General features: G+C 38.8%; 1 protein-coding gene across 1 annotated transcript in view; it reads left to right on the top strand.

Annotated features, from left to right (window-relative positions):
- Nucleotides 1-25,784, top strand: part of TNFSF13B (TNF superfamily member 13b) — a 34,229-nt gene extending 8,445 nt beyond the window's left edge. The window contains exons 4-6 of the mRNA XM_081293745.1: nucleotides 21,686-21,798; nucleotides 21,881-22,031; nucleotides 25,347-25,784. Of these exons, the coding sequence (XP_081149871.1) occupies nucleotides 21,686-21,798; nucleotides 21,881-22,031; nucleotides 25,347-25,459 (377 nt within the window). The 3' untranslated portion in view covers nucleotides 25,460-25,784. The remainder of the gene's footprint in view (nucleotides 1-21,685; nucleotides 21,799-21,880; nucleotides 22,032-25,346) is intronic.
- Nucleotides 25,785-27,763: the final 1,979 nt, after the last annotated feature.

Below are 27,763 nucleotides of genomic sequence, written 5' to 3'. Positions count from 1 at the left end.
AGGTGTGATCCTGCCCTTTAGAGTGTGGTGACCTTGCTGGAGAGCTGATGGCTTCCCACCACTCCAGCATGCCAGGGCCACCCTGGAGAGCGCAGGACTTCCCCCCTCTGTGGGGGGCCTGGGGCTGGGTGTGCAGGGCCTTCCAGAGGCAGCCTTCATTTTGTGAAGAAATGCTGTGCCCAGTGACCTGTTCCCCCTGCACAGGCCTACAAGAATTTCTTTTTTTTTTTTTTATTGGTTGTTCACAACATTACAAAGCTCTTGACATATCATATTTCATACATTAGATTGAAGTGGGTTATGAACCCCCAATTTTACCCCAAATGCAGATTGCAGAATCACGTTGGTTACACATCCACAATTTTACATAATGCCCTATTAGTAATTGTTGTATTCTGCTACCTTTCCTATCCCCTACTATCCCCCCTCCCCTCCCCTCCTATCTTCTCTCTCTACCCCATCTACTGTAATTCATTTCTCTCCTTGTTTATTTTCCCATTCCCCTCACAACCTCTTGTATGTAATTTCTTCTCGGACTATTCCCTGAAGACCTTAAAAGAGCATGCTACAGGGATATTGCCACATCGATGTTCATAGCAGCACAATTCACAATAGCTAGACTGTGGAACCAACCCAGATGCCCTTCAATAGATGAATGGATAAAAAAAATGTGGCATCAATACACAATGGAGTACTATGCAGCAATAAAAAATGACAAAATCATAGAATTTGCAGGGAAACGGATGGCACTAGAGCAGATTATGCTTAGTGAAGCTAGCCAATCCCTAAAAAACAAGTACCAAATGTCTTCTTTGATATAATGAGAACAACTATGAACAGAGCAGGGAGGAAGAGCAGGAAGAAAAGATTAACATTAAACAGAGACATGAGATGGGAGGGAAAGGGAGAGAAAAGGGAAATTGCATGGAAATGAAGGGAGACCCACAAGACTTTCTGGAAGAGATAGTCTATTGTTAAGTTACTGCGTCACATAGCATCTGAAGTCTGCAGATGACCATGTTACCCAGGCCACAGGCAAGGGGGTTTCAAGGAGAAGGGCTGTTCTCATCTATTACTTTGAATCTCTTATAATTGCTATGTCTTTATCTTAGCATTTCATTGCTATGACAAAATAAGCCCCCCTCCCCACCCCCAAAGAAATAAAGAAAAAAGAAAAAAAACAACTTGAAAGCAGAAAGATTCTTTGTCCTGTGGTTTCAGAGGTTTCCGTCCCTGGTCAGCAGCTTTGTTGGCAGAAGGGTGTGGTGGAGGGGCTTAGGACAGCTGGGAGGCAGGGGTGGAGATAGGGATCAGGGACAAGGCATACCCTTCCTGCATGCCCCCAGTGACCCACGTCCTCAGCTAGCCTCCAGTCTCCACTTAAATCATGAATCAGATGGATCGATCCATTGACAAGTTCAGAGCCCCGATGGTCCACTCTCTTCCCCAGAGCTTCACCCCGGAACACTATCACACAGGGGTCCAAGTCTTCAGCTCATGAAACTTTGGGGGACCACTCATCCACAACACCCCATACTTTTCAGGGGAAAAGGAGGCTGCACAAATCAGCAAAAGGCAAGAGGGGCTATGTAGTGTAGACCAAGGTCTTTTGTTTGTTTTTCCCAGAATTTTAATTTAATTTTTAAATACCTAGCACATAAATAAATGCAATAAATGAAAAAGCACAGAATTGTGGATTGAAAATTCTTGCTCCTCTTTCAATCTGTTTCCATCCACTCCCACTTACCACATTTTTTTTCTTGTGTAGACTTCAACCCTCTATGTAGGTAAACAAAGAAATTAGAATATAGTTCTGATTCCCCATTCTGTAAACTAAACATAATGTTCTGCACTTGTAACACAGCATTTGAAAACAAAATTATAACCACTTTTCTTTACTTAGCAATGCATATTGCAGTTATTATGTCTATAAGTAGACAATTTTCTTCACTGTTTAAAAAAAAGCTGCTCAGTATGACATTGTATGAATATAATGTATTCAACCAGTTCCCTACCAATAGACATAGTGGCAATCTTTTGCAATGATTATGCATCAAGGAATAACTATGTACATGCCTCAATTCTCCTGAGTCAGTCTGTCATATATTTTTTATATATATATAAAATACTTTGAGTTTGCACAGTTATTTTCAAGTGGTTCTGATTTTCCAGTGGTTACTTAGTGTTATGCTACCACAGGGAACTGAAGAACTTCCGGTAAAGAATCAGTATCTCTTAATTTGATTTCCTTTACTATGACACACATGGGTCCCTTTTTGTATACTTTTAGACCAATTGGTCTTTATATTCTTGTGATTTTTCATTTTATTTCAGTTTCCTTTTCTGTGAGTTTCTTGTTTCTATTCTTCCCATTTTTCTGTTGGGCTGCTGGTCATTTATAAGTGGATTTCTATAGGCTCTTTATCTGATAAACACTAGTTGTTCAAATTATGAATTACAAGCATTTTCTATCTCCAATATCATTTGTCCTCTGATTTTTTATAACAGTGGAATTATTTTGTGTATGGAATTTATCAGTGTTTTCTAAATGAGTCTGGAGTTAGAGTTGCGATTTGAAAGGCATCCCACTCTTCAGAGACACCCACAAAGACTCCCTAGTTCCTTCTAATGACTTCATCATTTTTTATAATGTAATATTTCATCTATTTGATCTTTATCCTGGCATAAAAGGTAAGGTATGCAACCAGTGTGTTTTACCCAGACAGCTATGCATTGTGCCAGAAATTCATATTAAATAGCTCATTGTTCTAACATTGCTTAACAATGTTGTTTATATTAAATTTCTATATTTGAGTCAATTTGTTTTATTTCAACATTTATTTTACTTTTCTATTATGTTGATTTATCTCTCTATTCAAGACCCAAAAAATGTAACTTGTGTTATTTGGACTTTATATTGCCATCTGGCGAGTCATTTTTTCCCCTCATTTTAAAGAATTTTTTGTTCTTATTTCTAATTAAGAGTAGAATTAGCTTATCTGTTTATAAAGGAAAAAGTCTAATATTTTTGTTGCATCTCATTATATTTATAAATTATGGAATATTCTGTCATGATCACAAGTCCTAGTCAAATCCTGCCAGAGAACATGATATATTTTTACATTTGTTCAGTCTTCTTCTATCTCCTTCACTGTGTTTAGAATTTTCTTCTTGTAGATGCTGTATATATCTTGTTAATAGTTTTACATGCAAGTTTTATCCTTTCAGATTCTGTTACAGACAGGGGGTATTTTCTTTCATTCAGTCTTCTAGCTGATTATTTTATAAAGACTTTGAGAGTTCCATTATGTCTTTTCAATATAGAGTTGAAATACTTTATTTTTTTTTTTAAACTTCTAAGTCACATTTATTCCTTTAATCGTTAGGCAATTTACTATATTCCCTTTAATTCTAGGGACATAATAATGAAGATGTTAGAACTGGTCCCTGCCCTGAAGAGCCTGATAGTCTAATGAGTCAGACTGATAATCATTTGATTTTATGAAGTGTAGAAAAATATCGGATGTGTAGGGAGAGCCAAGTGGAGGACATTTGGGTGGACAAAGTCTCTTAAGAGCAAGTAATTCTGAACTTGCTACTTATCATTTCTAGAACGCTTGGGAGTTATAAAATGTTCAAAATTTAAAATGATTAAATAACATTTAAGACAATAACATCAACTAACCAATACAGGCTGACTATTAATAGCCAATGATAGTGTTATTTTTGTTTTAATGCACTTGTCACCTTATTTCTTGATGCTGACATTAATGTGACAAGCATTACAGAACATATTCAGTAATTTAAATAGTAAAGGGATTTTTTTAAAACTAGGAGAAACTGCCATAGTGGCAACATAATATTTTTTCAGTTATTCTTCCATTTTATTTTTATTCTAATTTGTTAGGTATGACAGCAGAATGCATTACAATTCATACTGTACATATAGAGCAGGATTTTTCAGATTTCTGCTAGTACACAAAACAGTCACACTATTCATGTCTTCATACATGTACTTAGGGTAACGAGATGGACATTACCATATCATTTCCACCATCTTTTCTACTCCCGTGCCTGCTCCCTTCATCTCCCTCCCCTTTGTCCTATCTAGAGTTCATCTAATCCTACCATGATCCCCCCAAAATCCCATTATAAATCAGTATCCTTCTATCAGAGAAATCATTGTACATTTGATTTGGGGGGATTGGCTAATTTCACTTAGCATTATATTCTCCAATTCCATGCCATGATTTTATTCTCTTTCAATGCTGAATAGTATTCCATTGTGTATATATACCACAGTTTCTTTATCCATTCATTTATTGAAGGGCATCTAGGTTGGTTCCACAGTTTAGCTATTGTGAATTGTGCTGCTATAAACATTGATGGGGCTGTGTCCCTGTATTGTGCCATTTTTAAGTCCTTTGGGTATAGACCGAGGAGAGGGATAGCTGGGTCAAATGGTGGTTCCATTCTAAGTTTTCCAAGAATTCTCCCTACCGCTTTCCATATTGGCTGCACCAATTTGCAGTCCCACCAGCAGTGTATGAGTGTACCTTTTTCCCCACATCCTTGCCAACACTTATTGTTGTTTGTCTTCATAGTAGCTACCATTCTGACTGGAGTGAGATGAAATCTTGAGTAGTTTTGATATGCATTTCTCTAATTGCTAGAGATGTTCAAGATTTTTTCATATATTTGTTAATGGATTGTATATCCTCTTCTGAGAAGTGTCTGTTCAGTTCCTAGGTCTATTTACTGATTTTTTTTTTTTGGTGTTAAGATTTTGAGTTCTTTATATATCCTAGAGATTAGTGCTCTAATATGTATGTGGTAAAAGTTTGCTCCCAAAATATAGGCTCTCTATTCACCTCACTGTTTCTTTTGCTGAGAAGTAGCTTTTTAGTTAAAAAAAAAAAATCAAGAATCAATAAATGATATGGATTTAAATTCTTGTGCTATAGGAGTATTATTAAGGAATTCAGGGCCTAATCTGACATAATAGAAGAAAAAGTAGGCCCTAATCTCCATTAGGTGCAGGGTCTCTGGTTTAATTCCTAGTTCCTTGATCCACTCTGAGTTGAGTTTTGTGCATGGTGAGATACAGGGGTTTAATTTCATTTTGTTGCAGATGGATTTCCAGTTTTTTTCAACACCAGAGGCTATCTTTTCTTCAATGTACATTTTTAGCACCTTTTTCTAATATGAGAAAACTGTAGTTATATGGGTTCTTCTCTGTGTCCTCTATTCTGTACCTTTGGTCTACAAGTCTATTTTGGTGTCAATACCATGCTCTTTTTATTACTATCGCTCTGTGTATTGTTTAAGCTCTTGTATATTGATGCCACCTGCTTCACTCTTATTGCTAAGGATTGCTTTAGCTATTTCTATGTGGAATGTCATTGGGATTTTGATTGGAATTGTATTAAATCTGTATAGTGCTGTTGGTAGTATGGTCATTTTGACAATATTAATTCTGCTTATCCAAAAACAAGGTAGATCTTTCCATCTTCTAAGGTCTTCTTTAATTTCTTTCTTTAGTGTTCTGTAGTTTTCATTGTAGAGGTCTTTCACCTCTTGTTGATTCCCAAGCCTTTTTTTTTTTTTTTTGAGGCTATTGAAAGTGGTTTTTTCCCCTCGTTTCCCTTTCAGAGGATTTGTCACTGATATACAGAATTGCCTTTGATTTATAACTACTTTGCTGAATTCATTTATTAGTTGAAGTTTTCTGGGGGAATTTTTGGGGTTTTCTAGGTATAAAATCAAATAATGGGCAAATAGTGCTAATTTGAATTCTTCTTTTTATATCCGTATCCCTTTAATTTCTTTCATCTGTCTAATTGCTCTGGCCAGTGTTTCAAGAACTATGTTAAGTAGAAGTAGATACAGAGGGCATCCCTCTGTTGTTCCAGGTTTTAGAGGAAATTCTTTCAATTTTTCTCCATTTAGAATGATGGTGGCCTGGGGCTTAGCATACATAGCTTTTACAGTGTTGAGATATGTTCCTGTTATCCCCAGTTTTTCTAGTGTTTTGAACATGAATGGGTGATATATTTTGTTGATTGCTTTTTCTGCATCTATTGAGATGATCATATGATTCTTCTCTTTGAGTCTATTGATATGATTGATTACATTTATTGACTTCCATATGTTGAACCAACCTTGCATCCCTGGGATGAACCCCGCTTGATCATGGTGCACAATCTTTTTGATATGTTTCTGTATTTGATTTGCCAGATTGAGAATTTTTGCATCTATGTTCATAGAGGTATTTGTCTAAAGTTCTCTTTCTTTGATGTGTCTTTGTCAGGTTTTGGAATCAGGGTGGTATTTGCCTCACAGAATGAGTTTGGAAGTATTCCTTCTTTTTCTATTTCCTGAAATAAACGTGAAGAATATTGGTATTAGTTCTTCCTTAAAGGTCTTGTAGAACTCAGCTGTGAATCCATCCAGTCCTGGCCTTTTCTTGGTTAGTAGGTTTCTGATGGTGTCTTCTATTTCATCGCTTGAAATTGATCTGTTTAAATTATGTATATCATCCTCATTCAAATTGTGCAAATCTAGTGACTCTAGAAATTTGTCAATGCCTTTCATATTTTTTTACTTTATTGGAGTATAAATCTTCAAAATAATTTCTAATTATCTTCTGTATTTCTGTAGTGTCTGTTGTGATAGTTCCTTTTTCACCATGTTAGTAATTTGAGTTCTCTCTCCTTCTCTTAATTAGAACAGCTAAGGGGTTTGTCAGTTTTATTTATTTTTTATTTTTTTCAAAAAACCAACTTGTTTTGTCAGTTTTTCCAGTTGATTCTTTTGTTTTCATTTCATTGAATTCAGCTCCGATTTAAATTATTTCCTTCTTCTACTGCTTTTGGTATTGATTTGTTCTTTTTCTAGGGCTTTGTGAAGTAATGTTAAGTAGTTTGTTTGTTGCCTTTTTCTTCTTTTAAGGAATGAACTCCATGCAGTGAGCCTTCCTCTTAGGACTGCCTTCATAGTGTCCCAGAGATTTTGATATGCTGTATCTGTTCTCATTCACCTCTAAAAATTTTTTACTCTCCTCCTTGATGTCTTCTGCAACCCACTGTTCATTAAGTAGCATATTATTTAGTCTCCAGGTGTTGGAGTAGCTTTTTTATCATTGATTTTGAATTTCATTCCATTGTGATCTGATAGAAAGCAAACATAAAACAGCAGAGTTAATACCTTGCAAAGAGTGGCTTTGTGGCATAGTACATGGTCTTTTTTAGAGAAGGATCCATGTGCTGCTGAGAAGAAAGTGTACTTGCCTGTTGAAGGATGAAATATTCTATATATGTCAGTTAAGTCTAATCATATGGTTCTTCTCTGAGTCTGTTGATATGATTGATTACATTTATTGATTTCCATAAAGTCTTAAGTTATTGATTGTATGATTGAGTTCTATAGTTTAGCTATTGTTTGGAGGATCTATCTAGTGGTGTGTGTATTAAAGTTACCGGGAATTATTGTGTTGTGGTCTATTTGACTCTTGAACTTAAGAAGAGTTTGTTTGATGAATATAGATGCTCCATTGTTCAGAGCATATGTATTTATAATTGTCAAGTATTGGTGTTTTGTTGCCTTGATCAGTATGTAGTGTCCTTCTTTATCTCTTTTGATTAACTTTGGCTTCAAGTCTGCTTTACTTGATATGAGGATGGAAACCCCTGCATGCTTCCTCAGTCCATGTGAGTGGTATGATTTGTCCCAACCTTTCACCATCATTCTGTGGATGTCTGTTCCTCTGACATGAGTCTCTTGGTGGCAGCATATTGTTGGATTTTTTTTTAAATCCAATATGCCAGTCGATATCTTTTAATTGGTGAATTTAGGCCATTAACATTAAGGGTTATTATTCAGACATGATTTGTATTCCCGGCCATTTTTGTTTATTTATTTTTTTATTTAACTTGACTCGGTTTCTCTGTTGATTAGTTTTCCCTTTAGTGTAATACCTCCCCCTCTGCCGATTTTCTTCCTTGTTTTTCATTTCCTCTTCACGGAATATTTTTGCTGAGGATGTTCTGTAGTGCAAGCTTTCTAGGCTCTGTCAGGTGTGTGCTGGTCGCTGGAGGAGGCCCTGTCTGAAATATTTTATTTCTCATTTATATTTCCTAAGTATGACTTTCTCCAAAAATTTATGCTTAACTTTCTTAAAGTAATTTGTTTCATGTGTGCCCATGTTCACAGAACACAGCTGGACTTGACTTTTTGATCTCATCTTAAAATGAGGCTCATCTGCTGGGTGATATAATCATATTCACATTTACTAATTTGAGAAATTTGGTTTGATTTTATTCATCATATGCTGATACATTGCAGTTTTACACCTTAAGAATTTGTATTTTATGGTTTGAACCGGTTGCCTGCTATGTCGACTATTTGCCGTCTTCCTCTGAGTGTGGATCCCTAGTATTTATAACTATATCTGTCTACTGAAGCCAGACACACATAATATAAAACCAAGGTGCATACTCATTAGCGTTTAGCACACTCAGTGTTTTGCGACCAGCTCTCTCCTGCTCATTTCATCAGTCCAAGAGAAAACCCTGCGTCCGTCAGCCATGGGTGCCATTTCTCCACCTCTCCACCCTCTGGAGCCCCACTTTGCTCTGTCTCTATGGTTATTCACATAAACGTGATCATGGCATGTGTGGCTTTTAGCATCGGCTTCTTTTTTTAGAATGACGTTTGCAGGTTTGTCCATGTTGTAGTCCATATTTGTACTTTGTTCCTCTTGACGAATAATGGGTGAATGATGTTCCATTATAGGTGAGCCATAATTTGTCCATCCATCCATTGATGGCTATTCTGACTATTGTGAATAGTGATCCTATGGCAATTGAGTAAAATAGCTATTTCAGCACCTTTGTCTCTTATGACAATTTTTGGCTTACTTTGTATCTTGTTTGATATCAGTATAGCTACCCCAGAAATATTTGGCTACTATTTGCAAAATGCACAATTTCCATTGTTTAATTTTTTGACCTATTTGTGTTTTGGAATCTAAAGTGAATCCCATGCGATCCATTTGTAATGGATCAAATTTCTTTAATCTATCTCACCAATCTATTTTAATTGAAAATTTAACCCATTTAAAGTGATTACTAATGAGGAAAGAGTAATTCTGTCATTCTGATGTTTCATAATTATGTTTTACTTTTCAGTTCCTTCATTACTTTGTCTTTAGTGTTAATAGACATTTACATCTATGCCATCTGTATTCTTCCTAATTACCTTCCCTGCATTTCTTACTTAGTTCTTACTCTGGGCAATTTTAATAAGCACCCTAAATTTATAACAATCTTGTTTGAATTCGTTATAACTTCTCTTTATGTCACCGATGTCACAAAAATCCATGCTTATATATTATGTGTTAACATAATAATTATTGTTCTATGTATTTCTCTTTTAAACCACATAGGAAACAAAATGAGAAGTTACAAACTAAAACCACAACAATGGTTTTTATATTTATCCATACAGTACCTTTATCTATGTTCTTGTTTCTTCATGTATCTTCAGATTTCTAACTAGCATCCTTTTATTTCAATCTGAAGTCGTCTGTTTAACACTTGTTTTATAGGGTAGGTCTACTGCTGATGAGCTACCATGTTTTTATGTATGAAGGAGCATTCTTATCCTTTACATTTGAAGGGTATTTTGCAGATCTAGAATGCTAGGCTGAAAGTTGCTCCAGAAGCACTGTGACCACATTTTCTCGTTGCCTTTGGTCTCCATGGTTTTTTATGAGACTTTAGCTGTCAATCTTATTCAACATAGCTTGTGCTTGAAAGATGGCTTCTCTTTGGTATCTTTCAAGATACCCTCCTTTGTCTTTCAATAGCCTGATTATAATGAGTCTTGGTGTGGATACCTTTGTGTTTATCCTGCTTAGAGTGTATGTTTATCCTGCTTCTAGCAAATGCAGATTTACGATTTTGTTCAAATTTGGGAATAGTTTAGCCATTTTTTCTCTATATATTTTTCCCCTCTGTGACTACCGTAATGCATATGTTAGTCTGCTTAATGGTATCTTAGAATGATGTGTTGATTTTTCTTCATTCTTTTAAAACTTTATTGTTAGAGCCGGTTTGGTTCAAAGAAAAATGGAGAGGAAGGTATAAACATTTTAAGTCACTTGTTATCTTTGTGATATGCATTTGACTTTCCTCCATGTCTTTTCATGGCCTGAAGACTCATTTCTTTTTTGATGCTGGATAATATTTCATTGTCTAAATGGTCAACAGTTCATCCATTTACCTACTGAAGAACATCTTGCGTGGTACCAAGTTTGGTAATTATGAGTTTTGAAGCTGTTATGAACATTGAAGCGCAAATTTTTGTATGAACAAAAGTTTAACTTCTTTAAGTACCAGGAAGTGTTTTTTGCTAGATTATGATAAAAATATGTTCAATTTTGTAAGAAACACTTGCATAACAGATCCACCATTTTTCTTTATCAAAAGCAACAAAGAAGAGCTCCTGTTGGCCAACTCCCTTGCTGGATTTTGGTGTCAATATTCTGGTTTCTTGCCATTCTAAGAGATATATAATGCTATCTCATTATTGTTTTAAATATTCATTTCTCTGAAGACATCATATGGAGTTTCTCTTTATATCATTATTTGCCATCTGTATATCTTTTTTGTGAGGGGTCTGCTAAGGGCTTGACCCATTTCTAAATCAGATTAGAATAAATTTTAAAAAGCAAATAATCAGTTGTACATGACAGCAACATGCTCCTCTTCATTGTATACAAATGGAGCACATTTTTTCACTTCTCTGGTTGTACAAAAAGTAGGGTCACACCATTCATGCAAGCATACATGTACCTAGATAATGATATTCATCTCATTCTACCATCTTTCCTATCCTGTGTCCCCTCCCTGCCCTCCCCTCTCCTTTGCCCAAACCAAAGTTCCTCCCCTCATCCCCATGACTTACCAGTTGCTTTCTTATGGTTGAATTTTAAGAATTCTTCATATTTTCTTGGGTAAGAGTTCTCTCTCATACATCTTTTTGGAAATATTTTCTACAATTATGTAATGCATGATTTCATTTTCTTGACAATGTCTTTTGCAGATCACGAAATTTTACTTCTAATGAATTTCAGTTTATTATTTTTTGGTGTGCATTTTTAGTATCATAACTAAAAAGTCATCACCAGTCCCAAGACCATCTAGATTTTCTTATGAGACCTTCTCGGAGTTGTATAGCTTTGTGTTTTACACTTTGGTCTGTGATCCATCTTGAGTTAATTTTTATGAGAGATACGAAGTTTGGGTTAATTTTTTTTTTTTTTGGCATATGAATGTCCAGTTGTTCAGGAGTCTTTTTTAAAAGGCTTTTATTTTTCTTCCATTGTACTACCTTGTCCTTTGTCAAAAAAATCAGTTGAATTTGTATGAGTTTATTTGGGGGCTCATATTGGGTTCTGATCTGTTTGTTCTCTAATACCATACTCTCTTGATAACTGCAGCTTTTCAGTAAGTCCTAAAGTCAGGTAGTATTAGTTCTCCATCTCTGCTCTTCAATAGTGCATTGGCTTTTTTGGGTCTTTTGCATCTCCACCTATTCTTTAGACTCTCTTGATACCCATAAATACTTAGCTAGAATTTTGATTGGGACTGAATTTATATATCATGTTGGGAAGAACTGACATCTTGACAATACTGAGTCCTCTTATCTATGACCAGAACATTTGTGCATTTAGCTTCTCTTTGACTCATTTCAGTTTTGTAGATTTACTTGTATTGGTTTTATACATTTATATTACACACAAGGATTTCATTTTTGAGTGTTAATGTTAATGGCATTTTTTAAAAAATTTTCACATCCACTTGTTCATGACTGGTATATAGGAAAACAATTTAAAATTAATTCTCTATCCTGGATTCATATAATCATGAGTTTTCATTACTTTTTCTTTCTTCCTCTTGGATAACTTAAATTCTGATTTTGCAATGCCTGCTCAAGTCTGGTTTAACCCCTTCAGTGGTGGCTTTTATTTCAGTAGTTTTACATTAGCCTCCAAAATTTCTATTTGGGTCCTTTCAATACTTTTGACCTTTCAATCAAAATCATCCAATTATTTGTAAATCATTATCCTCATTTTCTGAAGTTGTTTATCCATGGTTTTCCTTAGCCATTTCAGAGATTTGAAGACTTCACCTTGTGAGTTCCACATTTGGGCATTCTTAGGGATTTGTTTGTCAATTTTTCACTCTGTGATTGCTCCATAATTTTCCTCTTTCTTTGTATGCTTTAAACTCTTGTTGAAAATCAATCCACTTCAACATCAAACGTGGTAATTCTGGAAATCAGACACCATCACCCCTGACATCTGCAGAGTTTTCTGTTGTTTATTGTTGTGAGCTGAAGTTGTTCATTTGTTTATTAACTTTTTAAAAATATTTTACACAAAGACTATTCCTTGTCCTGTGTGGCTGTGGAATCCGATTCCTTAGATTTGCAGTCAGTCCGATAGAGATTTCCTTCTCTTTACACCAACCCTGATGAAGATTCTTAAAACAATAGAAACCAAAAATAAAGTTTAAATAGGTTTCTTATTTACAGATTGACTATCAATGCCTGGATCTTTCAACAATCTTAGTCAGGTTGCCTGCAGTTCTGCCTTGGTCTTCACCTCCTGCTGGCACAGAGCCCAAAGATAAGCCTGAGGGGCAAGACTGGTGTCCTCTCAGCCCATTTTTGAGGATGCCTCTGGTCCTGTCATGCTCAATTGCACTCCAAATTCTCTGAGGATGTGCAGTATCTTTTCAAAGCCTGTATTTTCCGAAGTCTTTCTCCCTAGCCTCCTCTTTCATAGGATTGTCAAGAAGTCTGTTGCTTACCTGTCTTCTGTCCCAAGCTTCATCTGGCTGGGCTTGGGTATTTCTGTAAGTGCTTTTGGTTGATGTCAGCCTGGGAAGCTGTTTCTACATAAACGGAGGCCCCAGGCAGCTCTGAACGCATGGTCCTAATATTTTGTAAGCAAATGCTTGTGTCAGAGACACAAGCAAACTGCCACTAGAATTCAGGTCTCCATCTCCATGCATGCTGCCAAACTGGAGAGTTGGGTATGGAAAGTGGGCAAGAAAAAGTACCACAAGTTGCTGAAATTTTGCACTAAACTCTGCTCGTCTTTCTGCACTAAGGTCTGCCTTGTTTGGTGTAGGTTTCTTATTAGATTGTACACCTCCCAAAGTTGATTACATCCTTTCTTAACAGTTTAGTTGTTGATTCAGTGGGTTGATTCTTTGAAATTTCTACTCTGCCATTTTTTCACATTAGTATGACATCTACAATTATATTTTTGGAAAATATCTATTGATTCTTTTCTCTGGTCTAAGATATTATTCATGTTCTTCTCTATTTCTTCTGTCCTTTTGTCTACTACCATTTTTAAAATTTTTTGGACAGTACTATGATATTTGTCAGTGTTTATCTTTGTACTTTTAAAATATTTGTATTTCCATGACTTGATCTATCACTTTACATTGTATTTGTTGAGCCCCAGCTGTTGTGAGGCAAATGATGAACTTACCATTAATATATCTTGCCCTCTACTTGCCAATATTTGTTACTGATATGATTTCTACACTGGGACATTGTAAAGCAATTTTCCTCTTTTCCACAGACGCACTTTCCCGTGTGTTCTTGTCTCGCCTCTTGGATGACAGTGTTCAGCTGTCCTGGCAAATCCTGGTGCTGTCCCTCTCCTTGCATTGTTTGCTTGAATTTTCTTCTGTGCTGGTTTACTGAAAGAGCACCTGGGGGCAGTGCGCAGCCAGCATTTGCATTATCACAGCTATTTCTTTACAGTCATTATACTTGAAGGGTTGGTGGCTAGAAAGAATTCTGTTCCCCTCTTCACTTGAGTATTTCCTAGGAATTTCACCATTGTCTCTTGGTGCTATTAGGCACATTGAGAAAAGTGTTATGCGACTTTGACTTTCTCACCTGAATATACTCAAGATTTTATTAATTTAAAATTCCACACTTTTTTGGTGCTCAGAGTGTTGACTGTACGTAGAATAATGCCTCCCCCAAAGATGCCCACAGCCTGGTCCCTGAGTGCTGGGATGGCAAAGAGGAGCTCACAGACGGGACTCGGCTCTAGCTCCCGGGGTCGTCACAATGGCCAGGTAGGTGCGGGCCAAGGTCAAAGGCCCCCCTAAGAGCAGGTCAGGAGTGCTGGGCTCAGAGGGGGCAGTGCGGCTGGGAAGCAGGTTGTCAAGGTGGACGGGCCGAGGGTCAAGGAGCATGGGCAAGCTCTAGAACCTGGACACGGTCAGGAAATAGATTCTCCCCGGGAGCCTCATGGGGAACACAGCCTGCCAGGATGAGAATTCTGAAAACCGCGTTGTCTGAAGCCGCTCAGTTTGGGGCAATTTGTTGTAGCAGCCATAGGAAGTCAATGATGCCGCACTCCAGCAGCCCTCCCTGGCACACCGTCACCTGTAGACTCTGAAGTCGGTGCCAGTCCTCGTTTCCAAGCTTCCATTCTGTACATCATGGGAATCCTTGACTCCTTTTGTGTCTTTCAGTTTTCTATTTCTTCTCAAATTCTAAACACATTTCCATCTCATTTTGCTTTGTACAAGTTCATTTTCTCCAACCTTGATTTGAAGGAGTGCCTTGTTTCCTCCTAGACTCCCCCAAGGTCCCTCGAGGTAGCACTGGACCTTCCTGGGTTGTGGGGCAGGCGATTCTGAGGTGTGAGAGCCGCTCCGTGGCTCCTGGAGCTGTCTTGGGGCCTGGGCGAGGTAGCTGCGGCAGGGCCTCTCACCACTTCCTGCTTTCCTTCACCCAGCCCCAGGGTGGCCTCCGTCACTTTCCCCACCCTCCATTACCTAAGAGAATGTGCCTCTCTCCGCTTCTCCCATTTTGCTCCCAGGAGGTGGAAAAGGAGGCCGTTTTAACCCACTTGGTGGTGAAGTATCTTGACTTCCTTTTTTCGTGGAGGTTTCCTGAGCTCTGTTTTCAGTATCTCCGTAGAGGTTGATAGCCAATGACTCTCTTCTCCATAGGAATCCCACTCCCTGAATGTCTCTCCACCCCTCTTTCTGCATGCAGGGCGCTTCTTTTTAGCCTTAAATGTACTTCTGAACATTGCTGATCTTCAGACCTCCCACGAGTCCCATTCTCTCTCCATTCCCCTTATTCCTCTGGAATTCCCTAGTCTTCCTTGAGGTCATTTGATGCTGCATGCTGGTGGCCCACAGGTGTGTCCCTAGTCCACATCACTGTCCTGAGCCCCAAGCCTACGTAGCCTCTGTTACTGAGCATCTCGAATATCCTGGTGCCTCTGTCCAAGTTCTAGAACTCTGCCCACTTCTCTTCAGCCCCCAGTGCCCACTCTCCATGACCATGTGTGCCTTCGTCCACTTCAGAGTCCCGGGTGTTATTCTCAACCGCCTCTTGTAATCACATTGATCTAAAGCTGTCAGCTCTCTCTCCTAAATGTGTTTTCAATTAGCCTCCTCCTCTCCGCTCACATCTGCCTCCTGGTGTGAACCGCGTACACCTTTTCTTACATGGTAGCCAGAGAGCAGATTTTTCTAGAATATACAAGTGCCCACTTCTCTCCCACTCACAGCCCCTCAGTGGTCTCACTGCCTCTCAGGCAGGTCAGCCCACGTGGCCCTGCCTGGCTTTGTTTTCTGTTACATTCCTAGCACTGTGCACAGAACCAGCATACGACGACTTGGCTGCAAGACTAAGTTACCATACCAAATCACATTTTACAAAACAAAACCCTGCTTCTTGAATTGATTTACTTCATCCACCTTTTGAAGAGTGTTATGTTTTCCATCTTACAATTATTATTTCCATCAGTTTTAAGTAATAAAATTTAAAAAAAAAAGAAGTAAACCAGTGGACAGCTAAACATTGGCTGCCCTCTGTGGTCCCAGGGAGCCAACACTGGCAATGCAATATTGGGAGTTTAACTTTCAGAAAATAGAATAAAAACAACCATTAGTGAAGCACAGATTTTCTATAAGATTTTGCATCCTAAAATTTATCTACTACTCTTTGATGTGTATTAGAGGAGGAAAGACGTTCTTGAAAGGCAGACATTTTCACAAATACATGAAAATTGTGTTCATATATTACTTTGTCACTCTTATTTCACATGTTAATGTATATGTTAATTGTAAAAATGCTTGAAAACATTTAAATGCACTGAAGATTTAAAACTGGAAATTTCATACCTTATATATGAAGGTACACCAGCATTTTACCTATTGACTAGTAATAATAAATATTAATGCTCTTGGAGTTTGCTTCCAATATAAGATTTTATATACACACACACACACACACACACACACACACGCATATATATATACATACATACACATATACATACATCACAATTATAATATAAATTTTTTTAGTTGTAGATGGATGCACAATATCTTTATTTGTATTTAGTGCTGAGGATTGAACCCAGTGCCTCATACATGCAAGGCAAGTGCTTTACCACAGTGCTACAGCCCCAGCCCCCCAAATTCTTAAGCATCTGCTGTAAGGAGTGAGGCGTATTGGTTTAGAAAAGTACTCTACAGGGAAGGTTTTAATGCATATTTTCTTCTTTGCATTGATCTATAGTCTAACTCTCATGTTAAAAATCTAAATGAGTTTAAACACTGAGTTTTTAAACATGTATAATTGGTTATAATATTTATGCTTATAGTTAGCTTTTAACTTATTGTTTAGCTTGTTTTCTTAAAGGATCTGAAATTCATTCACTGGCACATATTCATAGAATGCACACTGTGTGAGGCCGTCTCACTGGCAAGGATTGGGACTGCAGTCAACTAACTCTTTGATCTTACAGATTATGATCTCTGTGTTTACGTGCACAGCGTGTATGGGGGCTGTGCTTGTGCACACACCTGTGTTCATGGGTGGCTGAGGGTGTAGAGTGCAAAAGGAATAAGACAGTAAATAAGAACAAGTAAAGAGGGGCTGTATCTTTTTAGTAAGAATATTGCCAGAAAGAGATGATGTAGTGCCAAAAGAAATATCTGGTAAAAAGAAGTAAATTTAAATTATTGCAAAAGGAATTTTAGTAAATAATATCCCTAGCCAGAATGTAAACAAGGGCTCTCATGAGGACATCCTAGCTTTATGATGGCTGGCATTTCATTTCCCAGATTTCAGAAACTAGTAGCAAAATCCTTTTAGAAGAATAGAATGCTTGTCTAGTTGCCATAGTACGTCGTCATTTAGTATTTTATGTTTAAAGTTGAATTAGTTCATTTAATAAGAATTTGCTGCACATCTTCTGTAGGCTGGTCATCATTTTAAGCTTGAAAAATTAGTAGGGAACCAAACGTGAACAGTCCTTTGAGCTCAGGGGAGTTAGGATCTAAGGTAGGTGTTGTGAGGGGAGAAAAGCGGTCCTTGGTCAGAGCATCAAGTCGTATTCCCAGACCCTGGAGACAGCCTGTCATCCTGGTGTTTGCTGTCACTCTTCCTTATGATTTTCAGCACTTAACATTTAAAGGGCCTCAGGCAAATCATCTCATTTACACAAAGCTGAGTACTAGGTACTGCGCTCATTTTGCTGAAAGTACCTGGGGTCCAGACAGGTGGAGAAGACATTGCCTTTGTTGTCTTTGGCTGTCTTCCAGTGTGGCACTGGGGGTCTTCAGGTGAGGAGAAGGTTCTCCAGAGCCCTTGTTTGGGAAGAGCAACCAGACGTGCCCCACGTCATGTTGCCTTCTGAGGACATGAAGTTACTGTGTAAGCACACTGGGTTGGTTGTCTGCTCAGCAAGAACTGAGGAACAGGACACAGGGACAGCAAGCAAGCAGCAGGTTTATCTCAAAAGTGACAGACACACTTCTGAGAAGGGGCCCCTGAGCTGGGAATCCAGTGGGTAGTTTGGGCCTGTTCTTTATGGTCCCTGGAATTTCCTCATCTCCTCCCTGTCCACGCACCCCTCTGTCCACGCGTCTGTTTCTCTACTGGGTCCCCTGCTGAGGAGCTCCAGTAGGAAGTGTCAGTCTGATTGGGTCCCCGCTGTGTCCAGGACACTTTCATGGAGCAGGAAGCTGAGCTCATCAGAAGACCCTCTCCTGCTCCTTTGTTCCGGCCCTGCCCTGACCCTCACTCGCCATGCCATCTGGCCCTGGCTGCCTACGCCCTTCTATGGCTCCCGCAGTGACAGTGGTGGGGGTGGCTCCTGGGAGTGAGCACAGAACACAAGTGTCCACGAAGACCAGCAGCACATCTCTGCACAGCCAGCCGCGCTCCAGCCTTCCTGCCCCCTGCTGCCCTGGTCTTCTTGGCACCACCCTCCACAGCTATGAAATGTGAACTTGAAGAGATGCCCAAAGGAGCCCTTGCTTATTTTTACTTGAAATCACAGTGCAGTAGGTTTTGTTTTAGCATCTCTGGCTCTTTGACTTCTTAGAAATATAAAATAAGAACCACATATTCTCTTTTTTTTTTTTTAAAGAGAGAGAAGAGAGAGAGAGAATTTTTAATATTTATTTTTTAGTTCTCGACGGGCCACATATTTTCTTTATATTCTTCCATCAAGAATATTATTTGGATTGAGAATATAAATTCGTACAGCCATTATGGAAAACAGTGTGGAGATCCTTTTAAAAATAAAAATAGAATGGTATGGCCTATCAGTCCCACTATTGTGTATCTATCCAAAGGAGTGGAATCAGCACTTCTGCACTTCTGCACCGATCCCAGCATTATTCATAGTAGGTGGAATGTGATCCACCTAAGTGTGCATCAGGAGAGGGATGGATGAAGATGAGTACCACACACAGCTGCATGCTCTGCAGCTATGGCAAAGGAGGGAGTTCTGTCATCTGTCACGACACAATGAACCTGGAAGACCGTGTGTAACTGCAGTCAGCCAGACCCAGAAAGACAAACGCCACATGGTCTCATTTGTACATGGGATTCAAAGTCATTGAACTTGCACAGTAGGGTAGTGGCTACTGAGGCTGGGCCTGGAGATTGTCCTCTTCGACCCAGTTCTCCCCAAAGTTTGTTTCACAGGAGAAAGAGGTTCCAGAGGTCTGTCTACAGCTTGGTAACTACAGTGATAACATGTCACCTTCCTGAAAAATGCGAAGAGCACGTCTTGAGTCTTCTCTCCACAAACTTACACAAAACAGTGGACATTTATACATATTCATATTTGAGTTTTTTCCTCATTTATAGCATTTTTGAAGCCAGTTATTTTTCGTGGATTAGTTTTTTTGTAAATCAGACTGTTTGATTAGTATGTTTTAATTTTGTTTTGTGTTCTTTCATTTTTAATTTGATCTTAATTTTTATTGTATATAATTTTTCTTCCTACCCGTTTTCCTTGATTCCTTTCTTCTGCCAATCTCTATTGCTCTTTCACTCTTAGTCTTTTACTGCTTTTTCCTTCCTCCTCCCTCATAATCATCATATCCTATGATCACTTCTGTTCTCTCCCTGTCTACCATTTGAAATTATAAACCTTTTTGCAAACTTGCTGTTTTTATTATAGGCAATAACTGATCATCTATTGTGATAATTAACATTGTAGACATCATAGTAGGAAATATTTTGTTTATGCTGTGAATTGTTGAATTAGGTTATTGTCTCCCCCTCAACAATGAGGTACTAGAAGCCTTCAAAAGACACTATAAATGCACAGGGTAGAAACTTGACTGCCTCAGATCCATACTGTTAGATGGGTAGACACACAACATGAGAAAGCAAGGGAACAAGTTGCCCCAAGCAAACCAAGATACTCCAATTACAGAATCCATCAGCACCAAAGTGGAAGAAACGTCAGAGGAGTTTAGAATGTACATAGTTAGACTGTGAAGTAAAGGATTATGTAAGAGAGCAAATACAGTCATAGCAAAAGATCAGTTCAATAAAGAGATTCTGAAAAAAAATCCTCGAAATTAAGGAAACAATAAACTAAATTAAAAGTTCAATAGAAAACATCACCAACAGACCAGACCACTTGGAAAGACAGTCTCAGGCAATGAGGACAAAGTATATAATCTTGAAAATAGAGTTGACCATGGAGAGAAGATGTTAAGAAACCATGAACAGAACAGAAAGATGGGATAACATGAAAAGATCAAATCTAAGATTTATCAGGATAGATGAGAGTGTGGAGATACAAACCAAAGTAATATACAATCTTTTCAGTGAAATAATATCAGGAAATATCCCAAACTTAAAGAATGAAATGGAAAAAAAAATCAAATACAAGAGGCTTATAGGACTCCTAGTAGACCCACACCAAGGCACATTATAATGAATCTTCCTTGACCTGAGATATTTATGTGTGTGCCGTGTAATTTTTAAATAGCTGACAGATGGGGGTGGGGTTCTATATCTTAAGGTGATTGATTTCTACTGTAATAAGTCATGCAGGAAACAAGTCTGCATTATTTCAAATTTTAAAAAAGTAGTGGAAATGCTTTTTGTATTGATAGTATTGATTATATACATGTCAAAAATGATCAAATTTCATACTTCAATATATGCATTTTATTGTGCTTTAGTTTTACCTCAATAAAGCTATGAGGAGCCTGGGGGAGGGAGCTCTACAAATTATCAGCTGCATGTCTCGCTGAGCCCTTTTGAGGATCCCTGGGTGGAAACTCTTTGGCCTCAAATCCAGGAAAAGCTGTTCTTTGCTTGAGTTTCTGGCATATTCTGCCGTTCATCTCACCCTCCCTTTGCTATGACCAAGGTGGAGTTTGGAGACGCACGTGGCTCAGCTTTGCCAGTTATCCAGGAACACGGTAAACACGGCTTCCAGCCTCCACACTTCATCTTGCTGTCCTTACTGCCATCTCTGTAGCCTTCCGTTTCCCTGTTTTGCTTCCGCTTTATGGACACCTCAGATCATCTCCCAGTGGCTAGACATCAGGTCCCCCCACACCAGTATTTGCATAATGGAGCTGTGAGGAACCGGGACTGAGCTGGAGCCCAGGGAGGAGGTCTGTCTGGTCACCGGGTGTGGGTGTCTAGATGCCCAGACTTGTTCTGGCTCAGCGACGCTGGACCCTTGCCTGCTTGCTCTGTGGCTGCATTTCCTGCCTGCCCCTTCATCAGATCTTGAGCAAGTGTTTGTCTCCCTGTCACTCCTCACCTGCCCCCAGGGCAGTGAACACGCAGTACCTGAACTTGATGCTAAGGTCACCGGAGCTCCTTCCCTTCCTGGGAAGCCTGTGGCAGCCCAGTGACCTTCCCCTCTGCTTGGCTCTGCTCTGCTGCCAGGGCACAGCGGGCTGGTTTCCTCTCGTTGCTTCTGCTAAGCTCTTCACATGACTCACTCCCTGAGGATCAGAGGACAGTCTCTACCAGTGTGCTGTTAGGACTTGTGTCCAGCCTTCCCTGCAGGCTTTCCCTGCAGACCAGCCTGTATCATGACACAATGTCAGGAAGCCCAGACATGCCCAAGGCGCTGGCTCTCAGATCCCGGAATGTGACTCTTGCCCGGGTCAGAGCATAAGAATCCAATGGGTGCGGTGATTCGTCGTCTTTTCCTCTTTTATGATTTTTTAAGTAGATGAAATTCACGTTAAGTTTCAGATTCAGGTAAACAACTACTTATTTAAAAAAATAAGTGGAAACTACTTTTCTCAGGTTCCTTTCTTATGAATACTTCTCTTCCTTATAGGAGCTTACACATTTGTCCCATGGCTTCTCAGCTTTAAGAGAGGAAGAGCCCTGGAAGAAAAAGAGAATAAAATAGTGGTGAAAGAGACTGGGTACTTCTTTATATATGGCCAGGTAGGTTCACAGCCTCCTGTTTATAGTCCGATGCCTCCCGATCCGTGCACTCGTCTGGCAGTGTTCTTTGGTTTGTTCTCAGGTTTTGTACACCGATAGCACCTTTGCCATGGGACACCTAATACAGAGGAAAAAAGTCCACGTCTTTGGGGACGAGTTGAGTCTGGTGACTTTGTTCCGATGTATTCAGAATATGCCAGAAACACTACCCAACAACTCCTGTTATTCAGCTGGTAAGTGACCGTTCTCAGACCTGCTTGTTGTGGAATGCAGACAGACTGGGCTGAAAATCTAGCTGCCCAGGGCAGGAAAGAAAGGACGGGCCATAAATATAAACAGGCAGACGTTCCTCAGTACATTGTGTTTTATTATCTTGAAGGATGAGCCCATCTGTTGAGATGGTTGGAATCATTACTAATAGTTGAACATTTTTACATACATTTAGAAAGCAGAGCAACTTCGTAGAGTTCTACAGTGACAGCAATTCCAACAATACAACAACCACACTATACCTAACAGAGATCCCCATCTGCCAGGTACTTTCCCTGGTGCTCACTGAATCTTCCATTTAAGGGAGGAGGAAGCTGAGGCTCAGAGAGGTAACATAACTTCTCCCAGGTTGCACAGCTGCGAAGTTCCAGAACTTGGAGTAAACCAGCTAGTCTGGTCCACAGTGGGAGCCAGAACTTCCACCTTCTGGGAAGAATGGCCTCAGGTGGGCATGAGTGCACAAAGGACAGGATGTACACCATCTCTCCTTTCAGAGGGGTGGCCTCTGGTGCCAAGGGACACCTGGCAGGTGACTTTGGGATGTGAGTATAGGAGTGACCCTGCTTTTGAACTCAGGAGAGAGCAGAGGCACAGGGAAGCAGGCTTGGTAACAGCCTGGGAGGGCTGTTTTATTTTGGGGGGTTGATTTCATGTTCAAGGCTGGTTTTTTAAAAACATGCTCACCTTGGACACACTAATCCCCCCCTGGAGATTTTGACACATGGGTTCAGAGCCCCGAGGAATGTCTTCAGCCTCAGGCAGTGCCTGGGAAGGGCACACAGTGTGGTCATAGGATTGGGAAATACTTGAACTATTCTAAAGGCAGTTCCAAACAAACACCCAGTCGATCAGAAATGGATGCATAGTGACACAGGACATAGGACAATGGTGCATAGTGAGGAAGGTGGCATCATTCTGGACGTGAATAGCTACAGTGGGGGCAGGAGGAAGTCTGAAATTGGAATTCCCTGATTTTCATACAGGCAACTTTCTTTGTGCCCGGTGCTGACTAGCATTTTGATATTGCAAAATCTTTATAAATGTCAAGGCCACTCCTGTCTTATTTATATGCATTAGTACTTGGAGTTTCACAACTAACTCTTTAAAATTTTCTAATCATCTACTCATCTCACATTCACTTCCTCGGAGAGTATGCTGCCAGATTGCCTGGGTGCCTGTTAAAACAATAATTGCCTTGATTTTAAAGATATTTCTTAGTACTAATAACTCTGTTACATAGGAGAACAATTCTCTAACAATTTTCAGGCTTGCAATTTTTATGTCTTAGGTTGAATTTGTTTAAAGTCATTAAAAACTGCATGATAATGTATGATTGCATGAACTACTTCCATAGTTACCTGAAAAGACTGAAAGGGTCAGCTTAAGAAGCCCAACAAAATACTAGGGACCACTAATGAACCTAAAGCTGAATCTTACTCACTATTAGTAAATTGAGTATGATTATTGTTCAAAAAGTTACAGCCAACTGTTACAGTTGGAAGAGTAGAAATAGTCCCAAACAGTGTCAGAGTTTTAAATAAGACTTATTTACTCTTAATCTTGCGTTATTATTAATTAGTGCTCTGTGAGCTATTGCCTTTATACGATAAGCAAAAGTGTATTCAATGAGTGAGAAAAATAGAAAAAAGATCAAGATTTATTTAGCTATTTAATATAGTCAATTTTCAAATGCTTTAATGATTCTAGAAAGTATATTCACTACCCTAAACAATGTCTAAAACAGACACTGTTGTCTGTCTTGGCCCATTACAAAAAAACAAGACCTTGGGGACAGGAAGCTGTCATCCTCCATCACTGCTCCTACCTAGAGGAGCAGTGAATGTACATAGAATGGATTCTATAGACACACGCTGGCTGTGTGGACCCAGGAGATCTGGTGCTTTGAGCCTTAGGTTGAGTAGAGGTGTGTATGTGAGTCAGTTTCACTGTGTGCTAACGATACAAGGCACTACTTTCTAAGTTGTTACGTTTAGGTCTTGACCATTTAGGTACTAGTTATTTGGTGTATTTGTTCTTCAACTCCTTGCCCCTGTTCTCCATATTTTTTGTTCATGATAGCCAACAAGTATCCCTTATATTTACTGTAGGTCTTGAGTTGTACTTTGTATTCTTAATTCACTGGATACATCATTGTAAATTAGACACACAGATACCTTGGTCATTTTTTTTTTTGAGAGAGAGAGAGAGAGAGAGAAAGAGAATTTTTTAATAATTATTTTTTAGTTTTCGGCGGACACAACATCTTTGTTTGTATGTGGTGCTGAGGATCGGACCCGGGCTGCACACATGCCAGGGGAGCGCGCTACTGCTAGAGCCACATCCCCAGCCCCCCTTGGTCATTTTTAAGGAGCTAATTTCTTTGTTTCTTTTGATTATAAGGCAAAAGGTTATTTAAGGAAACCTAATACAAGGAAGGCTTCTCCCCTAAAGAGTGTCTCAGTGGTAGAGCGCTTGCCTCACGTGTATGAGGCACTGGCTTCAATTCTCAGCACCACATATAAATAAGTGAATAAAATAAAGGTCCATCAGCCCTAAAAAAAATAAATAAATAAATAAAAAAGTGATCCAAAATGACACCTAACACCATAGCAGGAACTCTAGAGGAAGACTGTGCCAACCAATGTGCTTTGCTAAGCAATAGCTTTTTTTTTTTAAAGTTCTTAATATTTATACTTCTATATGCTTATTTAAAAGTATAATTAAGACTATCGGGCTGGTGATGTGGCTCTCAAGCGGTAGTGCACTCGCCTGGCATGCGTTCAGCCCAGGTTCCATCCTCAGCACCACATACAAAGATGTTATGTCCGCCGAATACTAAAAGATAAATATTAAAAAAAAAATTCTCTTAAAAAAAAGACTATCCTCTGTGTATATTTTTATTTTTGCATTTTTATTTAGTATTATTAGAAAAGGTTTCCTTTTTCAATAAAATTAAGCAAAACCCTTCTCTATGTAATATTCTATCAAGGGATATGCTACATAACTTATTTAACTTGTTTCTAAAGTTTGATTTTTGGGTCCTTTTCTGAGTCTTCATTTTATAAACAGATGATAAACCTATTTGTTTCTGTTGTACCTCCTCCTGCGTATTTCTTTATTTTACTTTTAAGGCCAATAGTGTTGCAGCTGGTCTCTTGATGCACCTAAAATGTGTCTCCTTATTTTAATAATTTTTTCTGAAACATTTTGCTTTAAGTTGTTTTCTTCCTTTATCACAAAACAACCATTTTAAGTTCTTGTAAATCACTCTTCCCCAGGCATTGCGAAGCTGGAGGAAGGAGATGAACTTCAACTTGCAATACCACGAGAAGATGCAAAGATTTCTCGGGACGGAGATGGCACCTTTTTTGGGGCATTGAAACTTCTGTGACCCACTTATGCCATGTCTGTGGCTCTTTGCCCCTCTTCCTCTGCACCTCTAAGGGGAAATCACTTAACTGGAAGTGCCAAAAGGGGAAAAGTAGTTACCATAGCCTTTTCTGTGAGCTGTTTATTTTGGTTTGCTGAAAGTGGTCCAAAACAGGAAATTTAACAGACAACCACAGCCAAAGAGTGTCATGTGAATTACAAGAAATAGAGCCCGTATTCAGAAAGATAGAATTATACTGAAAAGTCTTTCTAATTCTATCTTGAACAATGTACCACAGCTTCTTCTCTCAGGAGGCACATGGTTCAAAGAGCAGTAGTGACTTCTCCAAAAGTGATCTTCCATCATGTCCCCTGGAACTTGTGCCCACATCTGTAGGGCATGGAGACATCTATGGACAGTCTCGGGTTTCATTTTTTCTTGTTAAAAACGCCCCTCTTGGGCCTGGGGTTATGGCTCAGCGGTAAAGCTCTTGCCTCATACATGCAAGGCCCTGGGTTTGATCCTCAGCACCACATATAAGTTTTTTTTTTTTTTTAAATGCCCCTCTTTAAGTTAATGTCATAGAAAGTTTAACAACAACAACAACAAAAAAAACCTCTAAATCTTGCATTAAGTACAAGAATAATTGAAAGTTTAGTGGTTTTGATTTTAGGTTCCAGTTAAAAGAATAAACAACTTTAAAAGTTCAATTTTAAATATTACACAATTGGACTGAAAAGAGGATAAATGTACCACTTAAGTTTTTTCTTGGTTCAACTATGCAATTTTCACCTCTAATATTATCTATTACCCAGACATTTCACAGAAGGAAAAGAATTTTCTCCATTGTATATGCATGTATGTATTTTTTATAATTAATTTCACTTTAAACATTTAGATGTAGGCCAATTTCACCTTATGCATATAAAGCACTAATTAAAAATAACTAGTTGCACTTATATAAAGTAAAGTCTCCAAGAGAAATGAAGACATTTATGATAAAGTAATATAATTTCCCTTTATTTCTGGTTTTTCTGTTTCAAACTGCTGCTATTGTAGTCCACGTATCCCAGCCTTTCACACACACCTGGTACTTGCTTTATGGAAGCGGAGGTGTCACTGAAGGCCTTAGCATCCTGGAGTTAGGAGCATGCATGTACTCTTGCAAAGCTCCAATGTCTCAGAAGACATGATCGTAATTCTAGTTTTATCAGGAATCATACTTGACAATGCCGTAGTACTTAACATTTTTGTAACAGCTGCTTCCTTTGTATTTTGTCATCTTATCTCATTAACAGTAAACTTCACTAAGTAGTTGCCTTCATTTGTTTAAATAGTATTTGGAAAAAAATGCCCAGTCTACATCAACTTTCCATGTAGAAAATTTTTAAAGACACTTTTCAAAACTAAGAAAGTGTTTTAAGATTGTATCTAAAACCAAACTTTGTTTAAATCTCTGGTTCTTAAGTTTTTCCTTGTTGATCCAAATAAAATATATTTAGCAATTCATTTTGCTTTTTTTTTTTTTTTTTTTTTAAGAAGTGAGGACTGGGGATGTGGCTCAAGCGGTTAACTCGATCGCCTGGCATGTGCGGGGCACTGGGTTCGATCCTCAGCACCACATAATAAAAAAATAAATAATTAAAGGTGTTGTGTCAACTGAAAAATAAATATTAAAAAATTCTCTCTCCTCTCTCTTTAAAAAAAAGAGAAAGGAAGAAGAAGTGATAGGAGGAGGAGGGCTTTGATGCTGGGTGAGTGGTTGGTCCCCTCCCCTGCTGGCTGCTGGCTGCCCAGTAACAGGACTCAGAACCCCTGTCTCCTTGTCCATCTGCATTTGTCTAGCATCACGGGTCCTCTGGTTTCATGTAATTGTCACTTGACGATCAGGTGAGAACCACTGTGAAGTGTTGTGAAGTGTCTGGAACCCCTAATGTGTTCCACATGTGCGGAGGGTCTGTTCACCTCTATACCCACTTATTATCCTCCTCTCCTGGAGCAACGTGTTTAAAGAGGTAACACGGAATCATGTCACAGGCTCACGCTGTAAACTATTGCACTCTACAGCATGTGCATCTATAGCTTTAAAAGATTAACATTTTGTCAGTGGATGCAGAATGTGGCCATGTAAAATAATTTTAACTTTTATTTTCCTTTCAGTTTAAACCATTATTGAAATATGAATCCCGTTTTCCTTTTATGATTTATGAGGAAAACACTGTGGTTACGTAAAAGTTTATTTAAAAACCAGGAAACAGACTAGGTGCAGTGGCACACCTGTAATCCCAGCAGCTTGGGAGGCTAAGACAGGAGGATCCCAAGTTC

The sequence above is a fragment of the Spermophilus citellus genome, assembly GCF_964194105.1.
Source record: "Spermophilus citellus genome assembly, chromosome: 1".
Classification (NCBI taxonomy): Eukaryota; Metazoa; Chordata; class Mammalia; order Rodentia; family Sciuridae; genus Spermophilus; species Spermophilus citellus.
The sequence above is the reverse complement of the archived record's forward strand: the minus strand, read 5'-3'. Positions and strand labels throughout refer to the sequence as shown.